The sequence below is a fragment of the Phaenicophaeus curvirostris genome, chromosome 7 (genome assembly GCF_032191515.1).
Source record: "Phaenicophaeus curvirostris isolate KB17595 chromosome 7, BPBGC_Pcur_1.0, whole genome shotgun sequence".
Classification (NCBI taxonomy): Eukaryota; Metazoa; Chordata; class Aves; order Cuculiformes; family Cuculidae; genus Phaenicophaeus; species Phaenicophaeus curvirostris.
Window position 1 is genome coordinate 35,851,230 of NC_091398.1, and position 26,809 is coordinate 35,878,038.

The 26,809-nt window shown below is 40.9% G+C and overlaps 1 protein-coding gene across 2 annotated transcripts in view; it reads left to right on the forward strand.

The window, feature by feature from the left end:
• The window catches only part of THSD7B (thrombospondin type 1 domain containing 7B), a 329,828-nt gene extending 312,315 nt beyond the window's left edge, over positions 1–17,513 (forward strand). For both annotated transcript variants that reach the window (XM_069861551.1, XM_069861552.1), the window contains exons 22-29: positions 1,928–2,073; positions 7,126–7,285; positions 7,629–7,802; positions 7,892–7,987; positions 9,068–9,150; positions 10,712–10,904; positions 14,511–14,598; positions 16,387–17,513. In XM_069861551.1, the coding sequence (XP_069717652.1) occupies positions 1,928–2,073; positions 7,126–7,285; positions 7,629–7,802; positions 7,892–7,987; positions 9,068–9,150; positions 10,712–10,904; positions 14,511–14,598; positions 16,387–16,468 (1,022 nt within the window). In that variant the 3' untranslated portion in view covers positions 16,469–17,513. The remainder of the gene's footprint in view (positions 1–1,927; positions 2,074–7,125; positions 7,286–7,628; positions 7,803–7,891; positions 7,988–9,067; positions 9,151–10,711; positions 10,905–14,510; positions 14,599–16,386) is intronic.
• The last annotated feature ends 9,296 nt before the right edge of the window (positions 17,514–26,809 follow it).

A 26,809-nucleotide genomic window follows, 5' to 3' on the forward strand; every position in this document is an offset into this window, starting at 1 on the left:
ACTGGTGTTTGCTGCCCACCACCCTGACTCCCATCTCCTAATTGCAACTAAATGACTATGATACAAATAGGAGAGCTCCACTGCAACACGTTATCTCGTTTATTTGCAGTTAGCAATTACTGCTTACAACTGTCTTGTTGCATGTGTGTGCCCTGATTACCCAGACCTTTTGTTTTCTTAACTGCCTCTCAAATTCATTCCTTTCGAAAGTCAAGGCACAAATTTAATCCATGGCTCATTTTTCTGCATCCCATTGCATCAGGGTTTTCCCCGCTACTTTTCTTTCTAATTGGAGCTGGTATTCCAATTTTTAGTGAAAACATTCCTGGCTGTAAATGGATAGGAAAGGAGTCAGAAATGCTGTAATTTTAATGAATATATTCAGGTTTATTATTTCAAAAGTAGTAACATAATTGCTTTTTCCATTCAGTGGCTGAAGAAGTTTCCACCAGTAATAAATAGGATTTTAATGGAAGTGGCAGAAGTGGTTATGGATGGTAATAGTCACTAGAGTGCTTGCAGTTTTCAAATTAGATGCACATAATTGGTCATAAAAAGAAAATTTCATTTGTTAAAAATCTCTAGAAACATATTGAATGCGTAACATTAGAAATAATGGTGCCACAGGAATTATTTTCTTGTCATATTTAATAATCAGGAATTAGTGAAGTATTTAAATGTGTTGTGCAAACAAACAATGTATTTGGAAAACGTACAAAACTGTTTAGAAACTGTTTGAAAATGTAGTGCCTGCATCACTTAGACTTAGCAATTGCATCCATATTATCCAAATCGTCTTGTCAATTAATTGCCTTTTTAACAGATTTTAGTGGTGGAAAATGAACTAGGAATACTGATAAATCACAAAATCTTTTTCTTTCTTTCTTTTCTTTCTTTTCTTTCTTTTCTTTCTTTTCTTTCTTTTCTTTCTTTTCTTTCTTCCCTTCTTTCCTTCTTTCTTTCCTTCTTTCTTTCCTTCTTTCTTTCCTTCTTTCTTTCCTTCTTTCCTTCCTTCTTTCCTTCCTTCTTTCCTTCCTTCTTTCCTTCCTTCTTTCCTTCCTTCTTTCCTTCCTTCTTTCCTTCCTTCTTTCCTTCCTTCCTTCTTTCCTTCTTTTCTTTCCTTCTTTTCTTTCCTTCCTTCTTTCCTTCCTTCTTTCCTTCCTTCTTTCCTTCTTTTCTTTCCTTCTTTTCTTTCCTTCTTTTCTTTCCTTCTTTTCTTTCCTTCTTTTCTTTCCTTCTTTTCTTTCCTTCTTTTCTTTCCTTCTTTTCCTTCTTTTCCTTCTTTTCCTTCTTTTCCTTCTTTTCCTTCTTTTCCTTCTTTCTTTCTTTCTTTCTTTCTTTCTTTCTTTCTTTCTTTCTTTCTTTCTTTCTTTCTTTCTTTCTTTCTTTCTTTCTTTCTTTCTTTCTTTTTCTTTCTTTTTCTTTCTCTCTCTCTTTCTCTCTTTCTCTCTTTCTCTCTTTCTCTCTTTCTCTCTTTCTCTCTTTCTTTCTCTCTTTCTCTTTTTCTTTCTCTCTTTCTCTTTCTTTCTCTCTCTTTTTTCCTTTCTTTCTCTCTTTCTTTCTCTCTTTCTTTCTCTCTTTCTCTCTTTCTCTCTCTCTCTTTCTCTCTCTCTTTCTCTCTCTCTCTCTTTCTTTCTCTCTCTTTTTTTCCTTTCTTTCTCTCTCTCTTTCTCTCTCTCTTTCTCTCTCTCTTTCTCTCTCTCTTTCTCTCTCTCTTTCTCTCTCTCTTTCTCTCTCTCTTTCTCTCTCTCTCTCTTTCTTTCTCTCTCTTTTTTCCTTTCTTTCTCTCTCTTTTTCCTTTCTTTCTCTCTCTCTTTCTCTCTCTCTTTCTCTCTCTCTTTCTCTCTCTCTTTCTCTCTCTCTCTCTTTCTTTCTCTCTCTCTCTTTGCTTCTCCGTCACCATGTCATGTCTTCTCCCCTCGCCTAGGTCAGATGGTGCGTGTGCGCTCGGTGCTCCTGCGGGCAGTGGGTGAGGGCCGGCCGTGCCCGGAGCAGCTCACCCAGCACAGGAGCTGCCCGGTGAAGCCCTGCTATAGCTGGCTGCTGGGTCCGTGGTCTCCCTGCAGAGTCCAGGTACGGCTTTCTCCGGCCCTCCCCGAGGGCTCCTTGGGGCCCCTGCGGCTGGGTTGAAAAACAGAAATCATTGTTATATGGCAGAATTGATTGAGGCCACTGCTGGCGGGTCGGAGGTGTCTCTGTGGCCATTGGAGGTGCTGGTACGATCTCTAGGAAAGCAGGGGAAGTTCAGGAGTGGTAAACCTGCACCTCATCTTCCAGCCATCAGCAGCAATTTATAGCAATATGGCTTCAAGTACTATGAGCTTATAGAGATATTAAAGGAGATTTATGGAGTAAATGTGCATGAGTGGGCATAGTCATGGTGACCTATAATTTAATTATATAAAATAATGCTAACAGGAAAATAGATACACTAAATTTCAAGAGAGCTTAGCTTTAATCTTTTTCTCAATCTTTAATCTTTTTTTTCTTTAATCTTTTTCTTTCCTTCCCCCCCTCCTCTTGTTTTTTTTAAAAGTATTGTATAGCAGGTCTTTCCCCACGATGTCTCCGGTACAGTAGTGTGAGTTATTTTATGAAGTTCTGGCATCTACTTTCTCCTTAGCTTGACTATCTTTTTAATGATCTAAAAATAGCTGGATTCCAATGCAGTGTGCTGTGCTTATGCTCAGCACCTCTGCTCAGCAATGACCATCCTTTTAAACAGCCAGTGACTTACATCAGGCTTGAATTGACTTTTTCTTTTCTCCTTACCTATTAGATCACATTTCCAGTATTAGAACATATTAGTTGGTAACCCAGGTTAAGCAGAAGTGAATCTTTCACAATAAGGTTTCTTGGGCAGAGCGAAGTCCGCTCAGGCTGCTGCCTGTGCTGAGAGAGTAGTGGGAGAAGTGTGGCTGGGGAGGAAGAAAGCCCTGTGTGGTCCCAGAGGATCTGTGGCTGCTTCTCCACATTATACCATGTAGGAACCTGAAGCCAATAATAGACATCAAGATACAACCCTTCTGTTTCCTGCTCTGCCCTCTACCATGCTGCGAATGTTGAATACCTATATGTTTTCTCGATGCAGTAGATGGACGTGTAGTGAATACTGCAGATGGAAGAATAGATACCCAGAATTTTCCCAGGTTTTCACAGCTGAAATCTGGTGTGTCACAGCCTTTGGACAGTCCAAGATCAGAGAAACAGAAATGCATTTGTATTTCATATAATGAACAAATAATTGCAACTAGGGATGTGAATATGGTCCTTGTATGTACTGCACTCAGTATCTGTTTATGTATAGCATAAATGTAACAAAATTATAACATCAGCTGATATTCTGTCCAGCTAAGGTAAGCAAATTCCGTTAAGCGTTAAAGAACAGACCTTCAACCATAGAAGCCAACATAGCTGATAAAAGAATTAGTAGGGAAGCTAAATTAACACCCTGGCATACTCTGGGTAAATAACACATTGTGCAGATTAAAAGTGAGCGCATCCAGAATCCAACTAAATTTCAGCTAAGAGCAGGTAATCACAGCCTTCCATAACCCAGATACCATCCAGCGCTTTCAGTGAGATAGAGCCTACCTCTCTCCGTAAATTACTGTGATGTAGATTCTCTGCCCTTTGCTTTGTTTTGGAGAGGAGCCATTTTATTCGTGTTCAGTTCTCTTTAATGAGGTGCTTAGGAATTAAATGTACTTCATAAATACAGGGTGATTTATTTCTGTGCTTTACTGGAAAAGAAGCTTAAGCTTACTTTCTAAAGAAAGCTTTCAGGAGCCCTGTTTTCAAGGATGCTTTGTTAAATAAGGTAGATGCATCCCATGGTAAGACCAAAATGCTTATTGTCGAAGTGTCATCCTGCAATAATATAAACAGGACAATTAATTATAAGGCTAAAATATTTCTTCCTTGTCTCAAGATAACTGAGACTGCATTTCTTAAGTGTAGAAGGACTACTTTATGCTAAGTTGACTTCATGTGAATAATTAGATCTGTCTGCATGTTTAGGAATAGAGCCCACTGAGTGTTCAATATTGCTGATTTTCACAGTACAGAAATCAGTGCATTGCTCTCTGGGTAATTACACACGTCACAGGCACACCTCCGGAAGGCCTGGGGCATTTCTGCTGCGTTCAGAGGAATGCAGAACTTGGAAAACAGTCAGTACACCTAATCTTAAAGGGTTACGTTACATTAATCATTTTCCTACCAGAGCCGAAGTGTTTTACCTTGATTAGTGGGGGGGAAAAAAAAAATTTAGCAGTGACTGACACGGTTCATAATTTTTCCATTAAAGGAATATAAGAGAAGTAGCTAGATGCTATCAAGCACTAGCTGCCTAACAGTCCTAAGAAGACTAAGATCCCTTTCCTCACTAGAGTGTTTTATAAGCAGTCCCCTAAATGTGATCACTCAACGCTTCCTCATTAAAGAAAACTTGTACCTGATTAAATGCTCATTGGGCTGTGAAAACATTGCCCAATCAACTCTTTACATAAAATTATTGTGAACACACATGAACCCCAGTAAAAGCTGAAAAGGGAAGACTTTGCTTAAAGGCACGTCTGGGCAAAGCATCTCATTAGGGCTGTTATCTCTTGTCTGATTAGTGTGTTATATGTGGAAAGCATCAGAGGGTGAAGTGAGAGGTTTGTGCAGATGCTGCCTTGTGTTAGCTTGTTGATTGATTCAAAAGATACCTGCCTGTCAAAACACAGTCCTGGTGTAAACCTTCTCCTTGTTTTACTGGTGGTTGGTTGGGGCGTGGTGGATGAGAGGCAGAGGGTCTATACAGGTGTTCATAGAGGGGCCCATACTTCCAGGCTGTATTTAGGGAACCCAGCATAGATCCTGCATCCTCCATAGGGTCAGCCAGATAGGGGGAATCCCCTCTGGGAGTCAAATCCCTGCGTCTGTCAGGAGCTTGTGACTTGAGAGGCAAATCTTGGTGCTAGGCAAACCTCAGATGATCGCATTGTCCAAGGAAGATCATTTACAATACAGTTTTGATCTCCAGAGTTTTGAATATGCGATCATCTCCTTGGTGGTTCTTCTCTGATTTCAGCTATTCCCTGCATCCTCACTGTGCCATTACTGCAGCAAACTTCCACTGATTCCACATCTATTAATTAGATCTTCAAATGTATAATTTTCAAAATGATAAGGAAGTTAATGCAGTGGTCCTGCATTGCTTATGACCTTACCAAATATACCAAAAAATGTCTCCTTCTATAAGTGACAGGATGACATTTTGTCTTTTTAAGTGTATTCAATTGATTGTAAAAACACATTGCTGGTCTTGAAAGAAAGCAAGCAAATGGAAGCCCCCTTTTAAAAATGAACCTTTATCTTTGGAATTGTTTGAGAGTCTGCAGGTTCTATTTATTTTTTATTCTAAATATTGGCAAATGGGAATGTATTTCCAGTATTGCATGGTAGAAGAATGAAGAATATTGCATGTGGACTTTTATAGTGGAGTATGTTATACAAAAAAAAAAGTATTGTTTTCACCTATTGTTTATATCTGTATCTCAGTATTTGTAAAACTATTTCTATATTGATATACATATATAAATACTTACATATTTTTATACAAGAATAAGTATTTTTTAAAAAAAATTGGTTTTGCCCTTTCCAGTACATTTAGTCATTCACTGAGCCACTTGGTTCTGAAAATGCCCTGCATTTTGATTAGTGCCCATTTCCCTCAAGAATTTTCTCCACTTTGTCTTCTCTTTCCACCAGCCATCTCTAGGAGCTTTAACCCAAATGACAGCTGCCTGAGTTATTCACACACCATTAATCTCAGACCACAACAGAGGTTTCAGCAGTAAAATGTAATTTAGAACAGTAAGTTGCGTACTGACCAAACTGAAACATGGTGTTAAAATCTTGAAATGAGGCTGCATATAGTAAATCTACATTAATACTTCTCTAAGATGCTTTTGATCAGCAACTCCTTTAAATCCAGCTAGTTATGCTCTTGTTTCTATTTCATTGTGGGTCTGCAACAGCAGGGATGGAGAGAATGAAAAAGCTACCAGGTGTGTGCAAAAGAGCCATCTATGAGATTCCTGCTGCAAACACAACACTGAATGAATGCACTTGGTAGGAGCCTTTCTGCTCTGCAAATGTAGTCCATTATTTTAAAAGAAACCACTGCCAAGTGAGCCAAAGGAGTATTTCCCTTGGTTAGATAAAAACAGTGTTCCTCTTGAGTCTTACTTACTGAATTTTGTGAAGTACCACATCCACAAAACTTCATAAAGCGTCAGGCAGGTTTAAGGTTTGCACATCATTGCAGCTCTGTTTTCAGCTGAGAATGGAAGTAGTCCAGGCCTTAGAAATAGCCTCAGTTTTTCAGTTCTTATCGTATCCTTGGCCCTTGGTCATCGCTTTAGCCAAATGCTGTTGCTGGTCTGGTAAGGAAAGTATTCTTCAGCAAGTAGTTTGGTGTAGAGCTACACAGTTTGGAACTGGGCTGATGAGCATGAGGTGGCTCAAATGGAGCTTCTTCTAATGGGATTCAGTGCTAGCAGATGATGCCTGACTTCAGGTGAAGTTTTAGTAAAGTATGTGACGTGAGTTAGTGTTCTCTGCCTACTCCAGAACCGATATCTCCCTTTAAGAAATTACACAAACAGCCTAGTGTGCAATGACCCTTTCAGTCTAAGTAAAGAGTGCTGAAGGTTTTTTGCTGTTGCTGGGTTTAAACCATGTAAGTGCTCCTGTTGGGCTGTGTTGTCAAAGGAGGTGAATGGAAATGTCCATCCCTTCTGTGCAGGCTCTGCTTTTGGCCTTTTTAGAGAAAGGAAAAAAATCTATTTTCATGTAAAAGACATGAAGAACTGACCCCAAAGACAGTATTCATCTTGTATGGTACCCACCTCTTTTCCTGCCGTGGTTACTACACGCGCTTCTCTGTAACACTGCCTCTCAGCTCCTGTAGAGGTTTGTACAGAGGAGATCTCCATCTGTCTTCCCATAATAGAGGATACTATTGCAGTCCAGATTTGTATCTTTGAAGTCTTTTTAGGTGGAATGAACTGTATTTCTTCTGTCATCTGCTAACATCAGTGATGTGTGTCTTTGTTCCCTTCTGTTATTTCAAAGGGTGGACATTGTGGAGATGGATTGCAAGTCCGTAACCTCACATGTGTAGTGCACGATGCATCTGTTTCTGCTACATCCAGACCAGTGGAAAATATGTTATGTGGTGAGCTGCCCTTGAAAGAGAGTGTGCTGCAGTTACCATGCTCTGTGCCTTGCCCAGGTAAAGTCTCTGGGAAGCCTCAGTGCCTTTCTGTTTGTGATAGCTGTCTGAGATGGAGATGCTACCATAGCTCTGAGTACTGTCAGCCACCGTAGTAAGAGTGTGTACTTCAGCAGATCAGGTAAATGCGCAGTCTGCTGTTTCCAGATCACCTGAAAAAGACTTTTTTTTTTTTTTTTTGAGAAAATGAGATTCTCTGTGAAGCAGAAAATCTGAATAATGCATAAAACTGAGTGAGAAACTGGGCGTATTTCACTATTAAAGCTATTGTATGCTTAGATTGCCCTTTTCCTTTAGTGCTGATTCCTTTTGAAAACCTGTGATTTATTCTTTCAACATGCAGGTGACTGCCACCTGACAGACTGGTCAGAGTGGAGCTCCTGTGAGCTCACCTGCATCAACGGGAGGAGCTTCGAGACAATGGGGCGCCAGTCTCGATCCAGGGCAGTTATCATTCAGTCTGCTGAAAACCAGAAGAGCTGCTCTGGACAAGAGATGGAAACACGGCCTTGCTCAGGTAGTGTGACCAAAGTGCAGTTTCCTTCTGTTTAGGAGTTTTTTCTGGTTTTATTGCAAGGTCAAGACTAACTGGAATTGATGTTGCAGGAGGGAAGTGTTATGACTACCTGTGGCAAACCAGCCTTTGGCGAGATAATGTGCGCACAGTGTGGTGTCAGCGCTCAGATGGAATGAATGTCACAGGTATATCCACAAGTTGCTTTGCATGATTATGAATTAAAAGCCCCCATCCATGTTTTTCTTCTGCATGAGTTGCTCAAAGGACAGTTGGACAGCCTTCCTAATTCCTCCAGAATTTCAGTACAGATTTGTTTGTAGGAAAGGCACGTGGGAGCTCACCAGCCTTGCTGTCATGTCAACTTCACGTGTGTGATTACATGAGGTTATTTCAATGAGTTACCCCTACTGTGGGGTTGGTCACAGGAAGAAATGGGTGTGTGTGTGCTAAAAGGGCTTCCTGGGCTGGCTTGCACAGCCATTGGTGCAACCTTCCTGTAACTGTGGAGAACAGAAGACAACATCACACATGTGGTAGAGAGTCCAGCTTCTGTACTTCTATTTAACACATAGGAATCTCAAATCACTCCAGCTGTGAGATTCCTGCTGTTGCTGTGACCTACAAATTCTGCCTGCACAGGATGAAAAGGGAAATTCAAGGTCAGCACTTAGAAGCTCCGTGAGAGATTCACAAAAGCAGTAGGGCTTGCACATCCATAGCATTTCTCAGTATGCACAGGGAGAATAAGGAGAGAGTAGAAATGAAAATGCAGATGTTGTTATCTAGTGCTATTTATAGTGGCTACTTAAGATAATAACAAAAGTTTTATATACAAAGGTTGCTGACTAGTTAAGAACTCATTACCGTGTTTTTATTCCTATAGAAGCACAGAGTTCCCCAAGTGAGGATGGGCAAAGGTGTTATGTGGATTATGTCTTCTTATGTAGATAAGTCATTAATGAGGACACAGAAGATCTGCATCTAATTCCTGATTCTGTCCCCAAGTTCCTATGTGGCCTGTGGCAAATTACTTAAATCTGTATATCTCTGTTCTCCATTAACAAGATGGGTATGATAATAATTCCCTGCCTTGTTAAGGCAAATTAATTAATGCAATGCCTACAGATATTATGCTAATGTGCTCAATAGGCTAGTATTTAACTATATAAAATAAGCAAGCAAGCACTTCTTCCACTGTGGTGTTCCAAGTCAAAAACGTTTTAAAACATACCCTTGAAGGGACTCAGTAACTGTTTTTTTTACAGGAGGGTGTGCTCTTCGGACGAAACCTGCAGAAGTTCGGCACTGCAGCCCGCCGTGCAGAAAACCATTCTCCTACTGCACACAGGTAATTGCTCGCTGCAGAATATGGTTGAGAAATTAACGCTGCTAAATTTATTCAATTACCTTCTGTGTTTTAAATGCATTCCAGGACGCGGAAAATATTTTAGTGTGTCCATGGTACCACCTCGAGGAGGTTGTGGGAATTTCAGTCTGGAAGGAAACCATGAAGCTGCACAACTGAATGATGTACTATTTATGTGGTGTTACAGTTTTGGTTTTGTTCTGTGGGGGGAATTTGGAACCTCTTGGTTTAATTTTCATTGAACGCTCTTGTACTGTGCTGTAGAAAATGGCCTGTAACCTTCTGTAAGAAAGGAGGTAAAAGGCTATGTCCTCTCCTCTTCCTTCATGGACACAGAAAGTCCCCATGGGTGTAGAGAAGCTGTAGCGTGTGATCCCACCATCCCCATACTATCTTCTGAAGGAAATCTGGAAGTGACCTTTTTTGTTGAAATGTTGAGCATCTGCAACACCTGCTGTATCTTTGAGCCACTATCACTTGCCTCTGGGCAAACGTGAGCCCAGAGGTTATGAATATCCCTCCATTTAGAACTGAACGCCAGCATAAGAGCTTCCCAAAGTGCATGTCAGTAGTGTGAATATAAATACAGAAAGTTTAAAGTAGCCAAGGGCAGTTGTGGTTTAGATATTTATATTTTGAAAATAGCCTCCACAGCTCTCAGCATCAGCTGAGGAATTACCATTAGAAACTAATACATGGGCAATTGAATGTGGCTGAGAGGATGGTAACAAGAGTGCTCAGAGCCTACAGGAACATAAAAATGGTGGGTAAGCATGAATTTATTAGCCCCAAGAATTCTTGAGACTTTACCTGTTGTCTAAAAAAGCACAGGATCATAACTATCAACAGCTGCGGGATGTGGTGATGCCAAGAGTTACTTTCTTATCGCAGAAACTGTAAACCAGTTGCCTGTTTGGATCATAACCAAGAGTATCAGGCCCTCAGGCAGGCATTGTAATTTTAGGATAATTAGCAAAGAGGAGCAAACTTTAGAAGATGTTTTAAAGTAGATATCCAGATACTGAAGCGTCTATACAGCACATCACAGACTTCTAAGAAACATCTTGAAGAAAATTCTTAGACTGATACAAGCGGTGAATATTTGGCCAAAAGAAGGGAAGCCTCATCTCAGATAGCCCTGTGAAATACCAGGGTGGAAATACATTGGGAGAGTTTGGATCTTAAGTGGAATTGTTTGCTTGTCTCTTCTAATTCCCAGCAGGGTCAATGGGAAAACTTTTTGACAAGAAGAGTTTGGATCAGGCTACAGATGCCTGTTATTAAGCCTGCTAGGATGAAAATGTTTGTCTATTTGGATTCTCTGTAATTGCTGACTGGTTTTCAACCAGTTCCCCAAATATATTTTGGCTTTTTGAACTGAAATTGGTTTGCAGGCACGGGTTCCTGGCTTGTTTATGTTGGTGGTGGTGGAGTTGCATGAGTTGGATATACCTTGGAGTTTCTTCATAGTTTGCCTACAATTTGCGCTGTTTTATGAGAGTGTGGAATTTGATTTAATACTGAATTCCCTTTTGTCACCTAGAAAGGAGTCTGCGGTTGTGAGCGAGGATATACAGAAATAATGAGATCAAATGGTTTCCTGGATTACTGCATGAAGGTACCAGGTTTAGAAGATAAGAAAGCTGATGTTAAGACCATTGCTGGAAAAAATAAACCTGTCAACTCAAAAATGCGTGACATTTTCAAAGGATGGTCTATTCAACCTTTTAATCCAGGTGAAAAACTTAAGTATGAATGGAATAAATTGTCTTTATAACAATTCTGTAGAAGAAAGGTACAAGCTTTGTAGATCGTAACATCAGAGACTGTGTCTGGGAGCTGCAGAGCAGCCTCACAGTTTCTAACTTGCATGCCCTCTCTCATTCCATTGTGCCTATACAGAGTAATCACAATCTCTTATGTTGAGAGATAGCAAAGACAGAACAAAGCAATAATATTTTGCAGAAGTATACTCATATGTGATTTGGGGGGATGCTCAGAACTATTATCTGATGATGTTTCTAGATGTAATATATTTGGACCAGGGAAGATATTGATCACTAACGCTTCAGAAGATTCAGAGCAGAAAGTACTTAAGAATTCATTAAAGAAAACATTGGTTATTTCTTGCCATATTTCAAAAGTATTTGAAAAGAGCCAGGGTAGAAAAAGTAAAGTTCAGAGTTTTAAATACTGAAGTTAAGAAATTAAAAAAAAAAAACCAACCCGAAAAACACAAAAAAACCAAAAACAACACAAAAAGCAGGGGAGCTGCTCTGCCCAAGCAGTGCATCCCAAGTGAATCTTTGACTTCCATGCCATAAAATACTTCCCAGTTGGAACTGTGTACTGAGTGTGCCCAGACTGGTCCACAGGACTGGTTCTGTAGCTGTAATAGCCAGTTACCATTTTGACTGTTGTTTTGCAAGAATAATTTATTCAAAATAAATTTCTAAAATACAAGTAGGACTTCAAAAGGGGAGACAAAGGTGTCGAGCCCAACAAGTTTTACTGAAACACATTAGTTCTTCTCACATTCTATCTTCTTCGTCTTCTGTTATCTGAACATTGCATTTGTTTGCTATTAGTTTGTAGTGAACGTGAGACTTTAGGAAACATGCAATAAAAGGTTCTGTTACAGGATTCAGGGAGCCATAATTCTGTCTGATATATGTGATCACCCTTTGAATGTTACATTTACATATTTGCTTTGCATACAGTAGTTAACCTTTGTGTGGGCAGTCTCCAAGCTAGTAGAGCTTAGTCCAAAGCCTTTAAAAGTTGGCTGGGTTTTGATCAAACCCGTCATCCAGAAGCCCATGCAGTTTGCCAGCAGCTTGAGTCCCAGGTTTGGGGTTAATTGCCTTTTTGTCAGCATCTGTGGCCCTCTGCAGGCTGTCTTACTTAGGTGTCATCTCTTCAGCTGGTACCTTTACAGGGTTAGAAAAAAGGAGAGAGGTGTAGGTGCACACTACAATCCTCTGTTTAAATCAGCATTTGAGGCTGCAGCCATGAAAGCTTCTGGTAGGCTTGACCCTAGTGCAGCTTCTGTGAGCCAGTTCTCCCTCAGGGAAACAGAAACAGATACCAAGGAGATTTTACAGAACGTGGTGTTATTTAATTTTAGGGCAGAATTGTTAAAGAAACAATATATGGGAAAGGAATAAATGTGTTCCATGTGTGCTAAGTGTATTACTAACTCCATGGCATCCTGCAGGTAACTCTTCAGTCTGAATGTGCCCTTCAGACCCCAGCTCAAGGCTGGTGCTCTTCAAATCACTCCCCTTTGGTCTAACTTCTTGACAATGTATGTAATTACTCCCCTTAAACAAGCGCTCAGGCTTACTAGTCTGAGGGTTTGCAATAATTGCCATTAGCTGAGCTAAGAAACCGCTGTTACCTACCAGTTGCACTCTTGATAGCAGGTGTGTGGTGAATGCTCCCGCTATGGGTGGCATTTATTGCTCTCCAGTACCACAGTCCTTGAGATTTGTGTACGTCTAAGGATGTATATCACTCAGTAAAAGTACACGTGCCATTCTCCAGGTAATTTCTCATTTCCCTTCCTGGTTACAGTTCCAAACAGAAATTTTATTACGATTTAATGAGGTTAATGTTTTCGTTCTTTTAAATGCTCTGCAGGAATGCACAGAACTGATTTTGAATCAGGCTGTGTTTTTCCTTTCTTTGCCACACTCTGGGAGGCCAGCGTTCAGGTACAGAAACTTTTTTTTTGAGTTGAGAGGCAATTTAAATAGCACCGTTTAAATTGTAGGATGACATAGTCCAATGCCTTTATGTGATGGAGAGCATACTGCCTTCATAGCAGACGTGGTGGATTGCCTTTTTGTTGCTGTGACAGTCCCTTTGCAGGACTGCTAAATGTTTCTTGGCCATTTCCAGTAGAGACGGTGACAAATTTCATACCCAGACTTTAGTAAAAACCCAGACCAATCCCAAATCTGATGAACAGAGCTCTTCTCACATGGCTGTTACAGTTTCAAGGAGGAGAGAAAATCTATGAGAAGTCTTTCCACAAGGCTTGGAATAAATAAATAAAAAAAAAAAAAGCCAGAAAGAGACAGATCTGATTAAATATTTTTCCCTCTGAAAAAAATTCATCATTCAAACATAAAATGTAAAACAGGCTCAACGCTTGTCCTGTGAAGTAACTCCCCACTCGCATGACTGAGTTTGAAATGGCCTCTGTCAAACTATGTCTGTGGGCACAGCACAGGTTCATATTCCTGCCTCCAGCGTGTATTAACAGCTCTGTTGATGTGAATCAGCTCAGACTACTGCTGCATGGAAAAAATACCACAAGGAAAGCTGTACAGTCAGAACAGAGCGAGAACGAGAAACACTGATCTTTTAAAAACTATTATTAATGCAAAGCTTGTAATTAGGCACCTGTCCAAATAACGTGTTTTAAGACTTTCTCTCAGAAGGGAACATTTCAACACACTCAAGGTCACATGTGTATGGAGGGGCTTCCTGCAAGGGTTGCAGGGTGAGTCCCTCGGCATTGCAACCCAAAGACCCTTCTCAAGCGCCTTACATTGTCTTAGAGCCAGTTATGTCTCCTGCTCCTGTGGCCTGACTAAAAAGCTGTTGCACAACTTTATCCCTCTTACTATTACAAAAAGTATTCTTGTTTTTATTCTAAGCCGAATTTATTCCCTTTTGTTGCCCGAGCATTTCCAGCTCTAAGTAGCTTGTTCACGTCTGCCTGCTGGTGTTTACCCCAGTTGACCCCCCTGGTATTTACAGAGAACAATCCTATCCCTTCTCAGTCCTCCTTTCTTTAGGCTAAACGTATCAGGTGTTACTTGAGTGTCTGCCTGGGTCAGTTCAACGTTGAACTGCCTTTGCCAGAGCAGCCACTGGGGCTCCTGAGCAATTGCACTGCAATTACCTCGTACCCCTACTCCTTTCCACAGGCAGGAGCTGGGCCAGGTTCTATTTCTTGTGCTGCACCATAAGCCTGGGCTGCCCGTAATGAACTGCAGGAGCTCAGCCGGAGGGAATGTTATGAAATAATGCTGCTTTGGAAAACTGAGATGAAGAGTATATTTTCAGTTTTCATTGAGGAAAATCTACACTCCTTACCAAAGTGGAGATTTCCTCTTTAAAATGGTTGATTTTTACAGGATTCTTTTTTTTCTATAAAAAATGTGGGGCTTATGGATAATTCCCAGTCACTCTGTGCTGTGTTTCCCCTCGATGATGTAACTGGTTTTGCTTGCGTGCATTCTCCTTGCTTAACCTCTTAAGAATTTGTGCTTTAGAATAAAGTTTTTTTATCCTCTCCTTTTCTCCCTCTGTCCTTTTTATTCGAACAGACGGCAAACTGAAGATGTGGGTATATGGAGTATCAGTTGGCGGATTCCTCATTGTAGTTTTCCTGATTTTAACATCCTACCTGATGTGGTGAGTATGGCATATATTGTGTCCTTAAATAAAAGCTAATTGCCTTTTAATTAAACAGTCCAAAATATATCACGATGCTCTGTGTTGCAGAGGTTTAATCCTTAAGGCTTCTGGAAAGGATAGATCTAACATTTCTTAACTGCCTTCATTTGGCCACTACCTCAGAGCAATTTTGAACTCTCCGAAGTGTAAATGTTGATGGATGTAAGAAGAACGGTGAACGGTGGCCATCCAGAGAAAGAATTGGTTTGGGTTATCAATAGGCCCTTATATTTATTCAGACTTATACTGGCACTAATCCCTACATAAAGGGCTTTTTATTGTATTCTTTAAAAAAAAGATAAAGTAAACTGAAAAAAAGGCAAGGAGGCTGATTGGACTGAGGAGCTGGCTTCTGCTCAAGGAAAGACTAAATAGAATGGGGGCATTCAGATGGAAAATTGTATTTGGTATGGGAATACAATAGAGATCTATGAAATCATGAATGGAGTAGAAAAGGACGCTAGGGAATTTTTTATTTCCTACTATATAAGAAGTAGGAGGCATCCAGTGAAATGATCATTTAAAATAAACAAAAGATTTTATTTTTCACGCAGTGTGTTATTGCCTTGTGAGCCGACTGCTGCCAGGGACTGTGCATGTCAGGAAGATAAATGGATTCGGAGATGGCATAACAGTTCTGGGTCTCTTGGTGTTAATTGTAGTTTTCTGGATGTGCACTTCAGCTCAGGAAATCCCTAAATAGTGAATACATCAGGTGGAAACACATTCTATGTCTAAAGCTGCTTTTACCAACCACTGTTCAAAGTAGGGTATGAGGTGTAACAAAGCTCTCGTCTACACCAGTGTGTCACTGGTTCTGGGTTTTACTGGTGAGGGAGATGCCTGCCCTCCTCCAGCAGCCACTCTGGGCAGAGGTGGTAGTACTGGTTTGATAGAGCTAGTGCTCTAGGAAAGGTGCTGCCGTTGATATGTCTTGGAGGATATGAAGGGAGCAGTGTCCGTGTGTCCTGCAGTGCCAACAGTTGTCCCTGAGGACCACAGAGATGGCCCAGGCTTTATACTTGTTTGCAGTGTGGCTGCCCCAAGCCCTGTCAGATCGGGGCAGGCAACCAGAGAGTCACAACTGTGACCTGACACCATCATTGCCCTCTTTCATCCAAAACCATTTTATTCTTCACTCTCTTATTCTTCCTTTCAGTTCTTGTCTTCAATTAAAAGCTGAAATAACAGCAGTTGGATGCTCCTTAGGAGCTGCAGCTTTGTTATTTTCCAAGACATGTAGCTACCACTTCTTTGTGCCTTCGCAGCAAAGCATACAAAGGATTTTTTAAATAACATTACATAGTTTTCCATCATACAAAGGCTGGTAAAAAAGTGTATTTCTCAATAATAATTATTGTTGCTTCAATACTGTGCTAAAGAAAAAATGAGAATATCCTGCTCCTAGACAATTCATATTTCCGTTTTTCTGTGAGGTGTTTGTTGGTTTGTCAGCTGTGAAGTGACACGGGAGACAAATATGTTTTATTTCCTCTCCAGAAGAAGAGCACAGTTGGCTGCCCATTTTCGGCAGGCTGTGTCTGTGCCACACACACAGTGGCACTCAAGCAGGTCCATGTGTTTTTTCTTGGAAGCAGTCGCTGTACTACAGTGTCACCTAGTTGCAAAATGAAATAGCCAGCAGGGGAAGTCGGGGGTTTTGTTAAGTTTGGGGTTTTATGACATTTCTGAGTTTATTACAGCTTATAATTTTATCTCCTGAAATATTTTTTCTTTCTCTTGCAGCAAAAACACAAAGCAGCATCAAAGCACTCCTCCGCAGCAGAAGCCTCTAACCTTAGCCTATGATGGAGACGTAGATATGTAACATAGAAAAGAAATCCAAATGTAGACATCGACTGCCTTAATTGCTTTCTTTTTTGAAACTCTCTGACTTCTCAATTTTTTGAGGAATCTTCTCATGTATAATATACCAGGCAGGACAGAAGTTATTGCAAGCTTAAATTTTTGCCACCTCTTTATTAAAAAAACCAAACAATTGAGTCAACAACTTGGATCTTGTGAAAGTTTTCTGAAGGGACCAGAAAATACATCTCTTCCTGTTGAGCAATGGGAATTAAAAAAATAAAGAGAATCTACAGACATCAAAAAGAATTAGTTAAAAAAAAAGGCATGACAATCCTGAGGAAAATGTGACATTTACTGTAAATGACAAGTTTGACACAGCATCATTATGCACTATATTAGTGCAGGGTTCTTTATTCTTCACATATTTCAACAATGAGTTTTCTAGTGTTTACATTTCGTTCAAAGACTTTAAAACTGGATCATGTATTTTGGGCAACGCAAGTAAGAATGAGTTGAAGTGTCTGAAATTATCAGGTTTTTTAAAGTTTCTTCTTTCTTATCCTGTTTTCTAGTCTGGAATATGATTTCGATTCATTTCCACCTACAGGACAGAATAATGATTGTTATGAAAAAGCATAGGTGGTTTCTTAGCCAAGAATATTTTATAAAGAGTTGAGTAGATAGGTGTTTTGATGAATGGCTAGAGGATTTGATGGTTTTAAAATATTATAAATTAAATTAAACCATGTAGATACATTATGGCCAGTTTAAATTGTTATTCAGTTTAATTAATACAAACTCTGCTTTTGTATTTAAATTTTCTTATCTGAAATATTTATAAATTCTTATTTTGAATTTAATTACCTGACCTCATTTAATATACATCAAACACAAATGCAGTTTGTAGAAGGTCTTGCTTTTTTAAATGTTTCAAAACTGCTGAGAAGTTACATGTTGTAAACATCTGGGATTTGAAGAGGGTAAGTGTTCATAATAGTGTGTGTTGCAAGTAAGAAAGTGCCATCTTGTGGTATTGACCTGTATTTATAAGCAAATAAAATGCTAAAGAGAGTGAGAAAATTGCTTCTGGTATGTTGAATTAATTGTGTGCAAACAACAGTCATTATTAGGACTTGGATTTCGAACAGTTCTGGCATATTTTGTGCTGCAATGATTAGAGAAATATTGTAGACAAGTACAAGTTGAGACAATAATTGCAGATCTGGAGAGTGCTGAGTCTTATTTTTAGCTCATTGCTGCTGTTTATACCATTGATGAGGAAGAAGAGAAAAAAAGAATTGATACCAGCCTAGCACCTATGTGGTCCTTCTTGATCTGCAGTTGCTTCAGAGCAGGTCATCACAAGATAAGGGTATAACTAGTGCAGAAGGAGATGCTTATCTTGTTATGTTGCTATTCACAGCTTTGTAAAGTGATCTAAATATTATGGTTTCATTGAAGAAATTGTGGAATTGTAGATAGGTTTCCTTCTCCAGACCCAGATTGCCCAGAGAAGTCCTGGATGCCCCATCCCTGGAGGTGTTCAAGACCAGTTTACATGGGACTTTGAACAGCCTGATGCAGTGCAACGTGTCCCTGCCCATGGCAGGGGAGGTAGAATTGGATAATCTTTTAAGGTCCCTTCCAACTCAACCATTCTATGGTTCTGTGATTCTCCTGCAGCATCGAATTGAGATAATATTGTGTCATCAAAGCAAGGCCAAGAATGTGCTTTTCTCTCCCCACTGGTGTAATTGTGAGGGGGGATTTTCTCATTTATTTCTTTCCCTGAAGATGTTCAGCTGTCTCTGCTTTCTACCTTAGAGCAATTTATGGTGTAAAAAGCAAGAGCTGGTATTCTCTAGTAACATCCAGGGCCAAATCTGTTTTTAACAGTGCCCTGTACTGAAGCTTTGAGTAACACATATACAGAGGAAGAGTTAGAAGGGGAATAGTGATCTAGTACTGTTAGGAAGAGTGCTGCCAAATCTTAATATGTTTTGTCTGTGGTTATGTGATGTGAGAAGAATGGTACTCACTGAATAATGAAGGAATAAACTCAACTCAGCAAGCTATTTGAAAAGTCATTGGAGTGGGGAAGTTGGTGTAATAATAACAAAAAAATGATAGCTGCAAGATGTGGTTATTGCCCTCATCAAGGAGGTAGATTACAGTGCAAACTGCAGAAGATGCGGGTGGGAGGCAAGGAGCTCCAGCTGCAACACTACAAAACGTGTTTATGGTGAGCAGAGGTGAATCCAGGATTGTGACTCAATTTGGTGGCCCTCGCGCAGTTTGTCCCCCCACTGGGGCTATAACGTCTTGTGACCAAAGCAGCAGAGGGTCTCTAAAGGGACTGGTCCCATGCTGGGGCTGGTTGCTCTCTGCAGAGCGGCTGAGGGAGGGCATCTGCTACAGAGCTGTTGCAGTTCAGTAATGCCTTTTAGAGAATGCGCGCACCTGTTTGGTTTTGTAACATAAATCAGAATAAAACAGCTGGCAAGGCTCATGAGACCAAGCACTGTGTCTGCCAGCGCACACATGAACGCCGTGTCCGCTCGTGGACGGTGTGATGATTCAAATGTCACGATGTAATTGCGTGTATTTGATAATCTGGGATTGAATTAAGCTGTGAAATTGAGTTGAGGAGATTCTGTGCAGTCCATGAAGCTGAGAATGTAGCATAATGGAAAAAAAAAAAAAGAAAGAATCAGTTGTTTAGGCAGATACCAAGATTATTGTTTGTAAGAGCCCCAGGTAAGTGTGCTTGGAGGGGATGCCCAGCCTCCTGTGAGAGCACTGAAAGGCAATCCCAACCTTTCAGAGTCCAAAATGCATCATGATGTGGAAGAGTGATTACTCCCAATTTTTGCCAATTTGGGGTTTCTAAACTTCATGTTGAAGTAGCTGGTGAGAGGAGAGAGAGATGATGGTCCAGTTCAGGAAGGTAATTCCTATACCCCCAGCTAGGGCATCCCGTTAAGACATGTATGTGATTGATTGTGAGCAAAAGGATCCGAGAGTGACGAGTTTACCAAATGCCCTGGCAATCTGTTTTGGTAGTTAATAACCTGATAATGAAAGAGGCTTCATTTTGTCATCTTTTGATTTGATGCTATTGATTTCAGTGTCCACTGCCAGGTGTCTCATAGCGCAGTATTACAGCTGTAAAATGTGCAACTCTTTTTCTTTTTTGAAAGAGATCTATCTTCTGTGGCATTTTCTCTCCTCCGTTCAAAGACTCTGTAACGCAACAGTAAAACAAAATGCCAGCAACTGACGTTAAGACACCAGAGAAAACAAATTACCAAGAAGTATTGAAGTGTTGTGTGTGTCATTCCTACAGTCCTTTTAGTTATACTCGAAAATGGGATATTTGCATGCCCAGGCACCACATCTGTGCATATCCCTGTGCCTAAACACTTTGAACGTGTGGGCTTTTGTACAAGGTATGTAGAAATCAACCAACATTTTTCCTGCAGAAATATCCTGAAGCCTTGGGAGCTTTCATGCAAGCAGGGCTGGATCCCAGCTGAACTCCTTTCCCCTCCAGCAACCACCCTAGACGTGTCACTGAGCACTTGAACTTAAGATGCTAGAGCCAAGAGCAAAGACTGTAATTTCCTTTGCTCTGGAAGCAGAGTAGTGTAAAAATTCATACAAGACAATGTAGCTAAAGACTTGTAAATTAGCTTGTGCTTGTATTCATATGTGTCAAAGAATAGCCTAATTGCACAGTTTTTCTTTGCATAAGTGCACTTACATTCATGGCCAGTTTCATCAGGAAATGAAGAAAATATTATCTTGGGGAGAAAATAAATCAGTTGAGCACTTCCAGTTTGGATTAGTCCTTGTAAGTATGAAGTTGTCATTAGAGATCAGGTCATTTGCTGCTAATGTGGCATAACTGGTTTCTTGAAAAACTTATTTTTTTCTAAATACGTAGCCTACTTTGCATTTACAAATGGGAAGAGAGATGTAGTTTAAAAATAATTTGGGGGCTTGTTTTCACTTGGGAGTAATGCTGAAAAAAAACTACCTAGCTCAGGATGTTTTGAAAGATGAATCAGGATACCTGATGTATTAACGTGCCTCGAGACAGATTACAGCTCTGTCTGGTTTAAAATGTAATTTAAATGAATTAACTTCCACATCTTATAGCTGTGACATAGGCCTGTCCTGGACAGAAGCGTGATTTATAGTATCTTTATGAAGATGTATCTGTGCACATACTATTACCTGTCATCAATATGCATGTGTTACTCGATTCCTAGAGCCGTGACCTGACAGGTGACTCTGTTACTGTCATTTAACTGCTGACATGACTTTTGCCACTGGCCATGCTGTTAAGCTGTTGTGATGTGACACCGACTGACTCGTAACATGATGGATCACTCCTCCTGCTTCTCTCAGGTGCAGAAGATAAAGAAAATCATGTGTAATTCCTCCTGGCCCTGCTGCATCTGCGGGTAAGGGCATGTCCCCAGGTTGTGGCAGCCCCCCTGCCCAGTGCATGGATAAGGGTGCGATATATAGCAGGAGGTGGCTGCTGGTTGAGAAAGCTTCACAGCTGTAAGGTTGCCTTTAAGAAGTCTGTACGACCCCTCAGGATAACTAGGACTAGAAATACAAGTGTAAATAACTGAGGAATTCACCTGAACTGCCATTAAATAAATGGAATTGTGTGCAGTCATTTCTTATTCCTACCTGGTGGAGAGAAATGAAGGGAGTCTTGCTGTGAAGTCTGATAGCAAGGGACTCCACTGGCGTTTGAAACAGGTTATTATTTGGCCACACTTTGTGATTTGGTTACATTTACATTTGGGGAGAAAAGACTGGATTTGAATGAATACTTACAACTGTAATCATGGTTATGGGATACTTTCTGCATGATTTTTTAATGTAAATCCTTTTACCTTCCAATATAATACAGTTTATTCTTATTTTTAAATGTAAGCATATGGTAAAATGGTAACATATGAACTGTCTGCTAAAAGAATCCAGAAACCCTGTATTTGCACTTGTTGGCAATTATGCTCATTTACTTTGATTACATGCTTTGTTACAATAGTGCATAGAATGGGCTCTAGACAGGGTTAAAGCAATTTATGGGATTTATCCTGTCTTTGAAGAGATGTTTTGATGGAATGAAAAAATCAGATTCAATTTCCTCTGATAAGAAAGAATGTTAATTTTCTCCTCTGCTTTATGAAAGTTCACCTGCATGTTATGAATATTGTGGTTGTTACATGCCAGTATGACATTTGGAAAAAAAACTCTTCAAACATAATAACAGTGAAGAATCTTTCAGCAATATGCGGATGAAGTGGAGCATCAAGCATTAATTTTGCAGATGAGGAAGACAGCAGTTGTAATTTTTTGGGGGGGACGGTGTTCAATCTGGCTCCTACCCCATGTGAGCAGACTTTGAGTAGCTCTTCTGCACAAATGTCGGAGGGGATGGATACATCCCAGAAATGGTGTTTCCAGGTTGCTGCCATCGCTCAGCAATCAGTAAACTGCACAGCAGCAGGACTAGGTCAAGGAACGATGCCATGTTTCCTCTCTCCATTGCAATTATCCTTTGGTAGCCACGTTCTAAAACACATGTTTAGCAGGAATTAATTTGCATATAGTTTCATTCCTCTGACACTGCTGTAGCATCAGGCAAAACCATATTTGGAGGGATGTATCTGATCCAGAGTTGGTAAATGATGCTTATTGACTTCACCTAGAGATGATCAGATAATGTGTAGGTTATTATCTCTTGCTTCCTATAGAGTTTTCCACCTTCAGGGTCCTTTGCAAATACGAATTAATTGATTCTGAAAGAGCTTGTGTGGCAAATTAGGCAATTTGATTACGCAGGTTTTTTTAGCCTTCTACATTGCTAGTCAATTTAGTTCAGTGACTAGATTAGAGAAGAACATCCCATGAACTGATGGGTCAGAGCAGTAAAACATCCAAGTGTACCATGAGAAATATTGTCTGCTGCTGCTTTTCCACAGCAGGAGGGTTAAGCTTCATTGAATAGACCAAATCTATCCAAATTTATTTAAGTTGAATATTTGGGGTCTACATGAGAATGGAAATACAGGATGGTTTTAATGACGGGATGCAACAGCAATTTAATCTATCATCTTCCGTGGTTTGAGAAAATCAATGCAGAAATTTCACAGTGACAGTTGACATCAGTGCTTTTTTTCTTTTAGTGGTGGATGTTGTAAGACTTCCCTATGATGAAACAAAATCCTTGTCATCAAACTAACAATCCAAAGTAGGACTTTGGAGAAGAGATTTCTCTATGACAAAGGGTTTTTCTCTTCCAACATGCACTAGGTATAACTTGTGGAGGTTGTAGCCCAGCTGCAGCACCAGTGACTGCTCATCTCGCAGCTGCTGTAGGTGAACTCTGTGTTTTGAAAGCTGTAAGAAACACGTTCGCTGAAATGCAGACTGTGTCTCTGAGCCATCTCTCTTGGTGACAGACACGCTGAGGGACAAGGATAAGTCACGGTGGCAACAGGTCACGCCGGAGCAACCCGCAGCTGTCTGTTGTTTTCTCTAATGGCCCATACCACTTTTTTAACTGGGTGAAGACACTTTCTATTCCAGTGTCTGACAGTCCTGGAATGGAGAAAATGGGATTTTATATCTCAGTGCCAGTGCTAGCTCTGGTTCCTATTGCAGTGAGCTGTGCAGGGTGGGCTCAGCAGAGGAGCATCAGAGACACACATCTACACCAGCTCCACTCCGTGATGAGCTGCTTCACACTGTGGTGGCAGCAGTGACATTCAGGCAGGTTTGTCACTGCTGAGAAGCATCACGAGATTGCTGCTACTTCTCCAGCAGAAGCTGGTGGAAAATTTCCCCTCACATACCGAATGCAAGCAGCTGATGAAGCCTGTTAAAGACTGAATTATGATGAAAAGCTGTAATGCACGTTTGTCATATCACGGTTGCATTGTCACTCTAGTCCTTTGTATAATATGGCAGATCTACAACAATTATTTTTGAATGCAGTCTCTATTACTGCAAAGCAGTGACTTGAAATATTTACTATTTTATTTGCTTCATGCCAAGTGAAATTTCACTTAATTTGTCATTAAAACTGCTGTCCTTGTCTGAGAATATGAGAATATGAGAGTATATTTGTACTAACTGCTCTCCAGTAATTCTACATTTTCTACAGGACTAGGAGCTGGTATCATTTCCCAGTCTTATCAAGCTTTGTCCAGAAAAATCTGTGCTGATGAGCCTGTGGGATTGAAGGCAGATGTAAGAGGAAGGAATACAAATCTGTTCATCATACCCAGCGGGCTGTAGAAAGGCCAAAGAGATCAAACTCCCATTCCTTTGTCACTCCTGGATATGTAACACAGGTCATATTTGACCAAAAAAGACCCCCAAAACAACTACAAAATACCCTGTTCAATTTTGCAATGTTTTATAGTGGTTTTGATGTACTGGCACAACATGATTTAGAAATGATGAGCTGACATCTGAGATGAGTCTGCTGGATCCCCTCTGCAGTCACGGTTATGATTTCCCTGTTACAGAAATCATACAACTGGCTGAATTGGCAGCCTGGCTCACAAATCAGGAGGGATGGCTCACCCAAATCATGAAAATTGTGAGTATCTTTCCATATAATGCTAGTGCTGTTGCTCTCCATCATCTTATTTCCATCACCATGACAGCCAGGGAGGTACGACTCTAAAAGCCAGAAAGCTCTCTGTCTCCCCTAATCATGCAACCCTGGGAAGGGGGTGGGGGTGGGAAGGAAAGCCCAAGGCTGTGAGATTTGCAATGAAATGAGGAGCATTTCAACCTCAGAACAGGGGATGTGGCATTGGCTGTAGGACCAGCTCCCTCCTAGGTCTTGGCCATGCTGTACAGGACTTGTTTGAAACTTGTTTGTCCTGTCATAATGTATTTATCAAGGCTGTAGAAATGCAAAATACACGCGTGCATACACAGGCATTAAGGTGCCCCCTATTTACTCACTAGTCCTCTTTTGCCCTTAAACTTCTGTTCTTCCAGAAATCATCCTCTTTGTAACCTGGGAAATAGTCCAGCTTTATTTCATGAATGCAACAGGTTCGTGGATGTGACTGTTTGGTACTGCTGCCAGGACTGTGTTAAAACCTAATTTAAACAGAAAAGAAAAATCTGTTACGTGTTTGGAGCTAGACCCCGTTGCTGATGCAGGGGCCAGAGTTTGCCAGCTGTGGTCCAGGGACAGCAGTGGGAACTTTGGAAAAGATTCTGTCACTGCCTGGAGATCCTTATTAAGATGCTGACAGTGCCTGGAGCTGCTGCTTGGTGCAGTCAAGCATGTTCCATGTTCCCCATTTTAATATGAAACACTTTGTCGGGCCTCTTTTGCTGCTTGCTTTGTTTCTATTAATTATCTTTGATTTTCTTTTGCTTCTTTATCAGCTTCATTTACTTTATTTGTGTAAAACTTCAGATCAGCTTTCTAAAGCAAAAACAAAAATTGAAGTGGAGGGGTTTTTTCTTCCTTGCTAACACTGAAACAATGAATATGGATCGGAATTTTCATTTCCTTTTTTACCACATCCATTTACTTGATACAACAAGCTTTCGAGCCTTGTTTTACTTTGATAAACCTAATAAGGAAAAAGCATTTTCCAGCTCCATATTATTTTATGCCTTGTTTGTGACTTCAGCGTTCCTTATACAGGTTTAAAGACGATCTATTTTTTATTGCCCTTGAGCCATTTCAGGAGAGCGCTTGTGTTTTTCCCTACGTAAAAATGTCTCCCTATAACTTGATGAATATTAAGTAGGTGCTTGAATGAAAATGAAAAAGCACACTCTGACCTGACAGCTCCATTTATTGCATCGTGGCGGGGAGAGAACTGAAATGCCAGCGTTGTTCGGCCGTGGGTGCAGATACCTACTCCCAAATTACTTCATCAAATGACCAATTCCACAAAATGGACTTAGCCACTCACATCAAACCTCTTCTCTGGAGAGTATACGCTGCTTTCCTAAAGAATTCATTTGCTGCCCAGCTGAAAAGAGACCTTGGCTGTAAAAATATGAAGCTGATAGTTTTGCTGTTTCGAAGAGGTGCTGTGCTCTTCTCCCAAGTGACAGGGGACAGGACGAGAGGGAATGGCCTCAAGCTCCACCAGGGGAGGTTTAGGCTGAACATTAGGAAAAAAATTTTCACAGAAAGGGTCATTGGGCACTGGAACAGGCTGCCCAGGGAGGGGGTTGAGTCACCTTCTCTGGAGGTGTTTAAGGGATGGGTGGATGAGGTGCTGAGGGGCATGGTTTAGTGTTTGATGGGAATGGTTGGACTCGATGATCCGGTGGGTCTCTTCCAACCTGGTGATTCTATGATTCTATGATTGATATCACCAGGGAAAAAGAGATCAGACCCTTGCTGTGCCTGCAGTTCCCCAGATCACTCATCTTCTCCATGCAAGTGGGACAAAGGCTGAGCATCAGCAGAGTGAACCACTCAGGAGCATGAGATACCCGCAGAGACCCAGAGGCTGATGCAGAGAGGTGCCAGCGCCTGCCAGCCCTTACTGGGGAAGCGGGCCAGAAGCTGCAGATGCACAGAGGATGAATTGGTGAGTTCCTTGCAGAGATACGCTGGCCACTTGCCCCATTCTGTGGCAACTCCTGTGCGAGGGGGAGCTGCGAGCACCGGTGGGAAGGGAGTGGTGGTGAGACGGCTGGAGATGACCACTCACAGACTCTCCCCTTTGCAGGAGAGCTCATCTGAAGGGTTCCATGAGTACCTCTGTGAGTGGCCACTTAGAGAAAGCAAAGGGCCTGACTGGGTTTTCTTTTTTCCTTCTACTGCCAAGAAAACAAACAGGCACTCTTTTACTATAAAGGAGTAATAGGAGAAAGTGAAATCAATTCCTTTCTCATTGCTGTACACGGCAGACAGGAGTCACTCCTGGAGACACTCCTGGGAGTACTACCTTCCCTAATCTGTAATGTGTTCAATCACTCTTCTTGCCCAGAGCTGCCACTGAGATGTGGACTTTCCCATTCCTCATGGATATGTCCAGCTGCTCTCCATGCCGGGGGTGAAGGTCAGAAACCACCTTGTATACAAGGCACACGTCCCATTAGTGCTGGCTGGAGCACTGGTATGTATTCACCGAGGACTACCAACACCTTCCTCCCTCTCCACCCCCACTACTCCCAAATATATGACATTTTTAATATTTAAAAGAGCAGGCTTGCCTCCAAGGTTAAAATGGAGCAAAGTAAATTCATCTGGAATCTCAGCAGCACAGCATGGACTGGAAACAAGGCATTGATACTTAACTATGGTACAGAATTTTTTTGCAGTGGTACAGTGTGG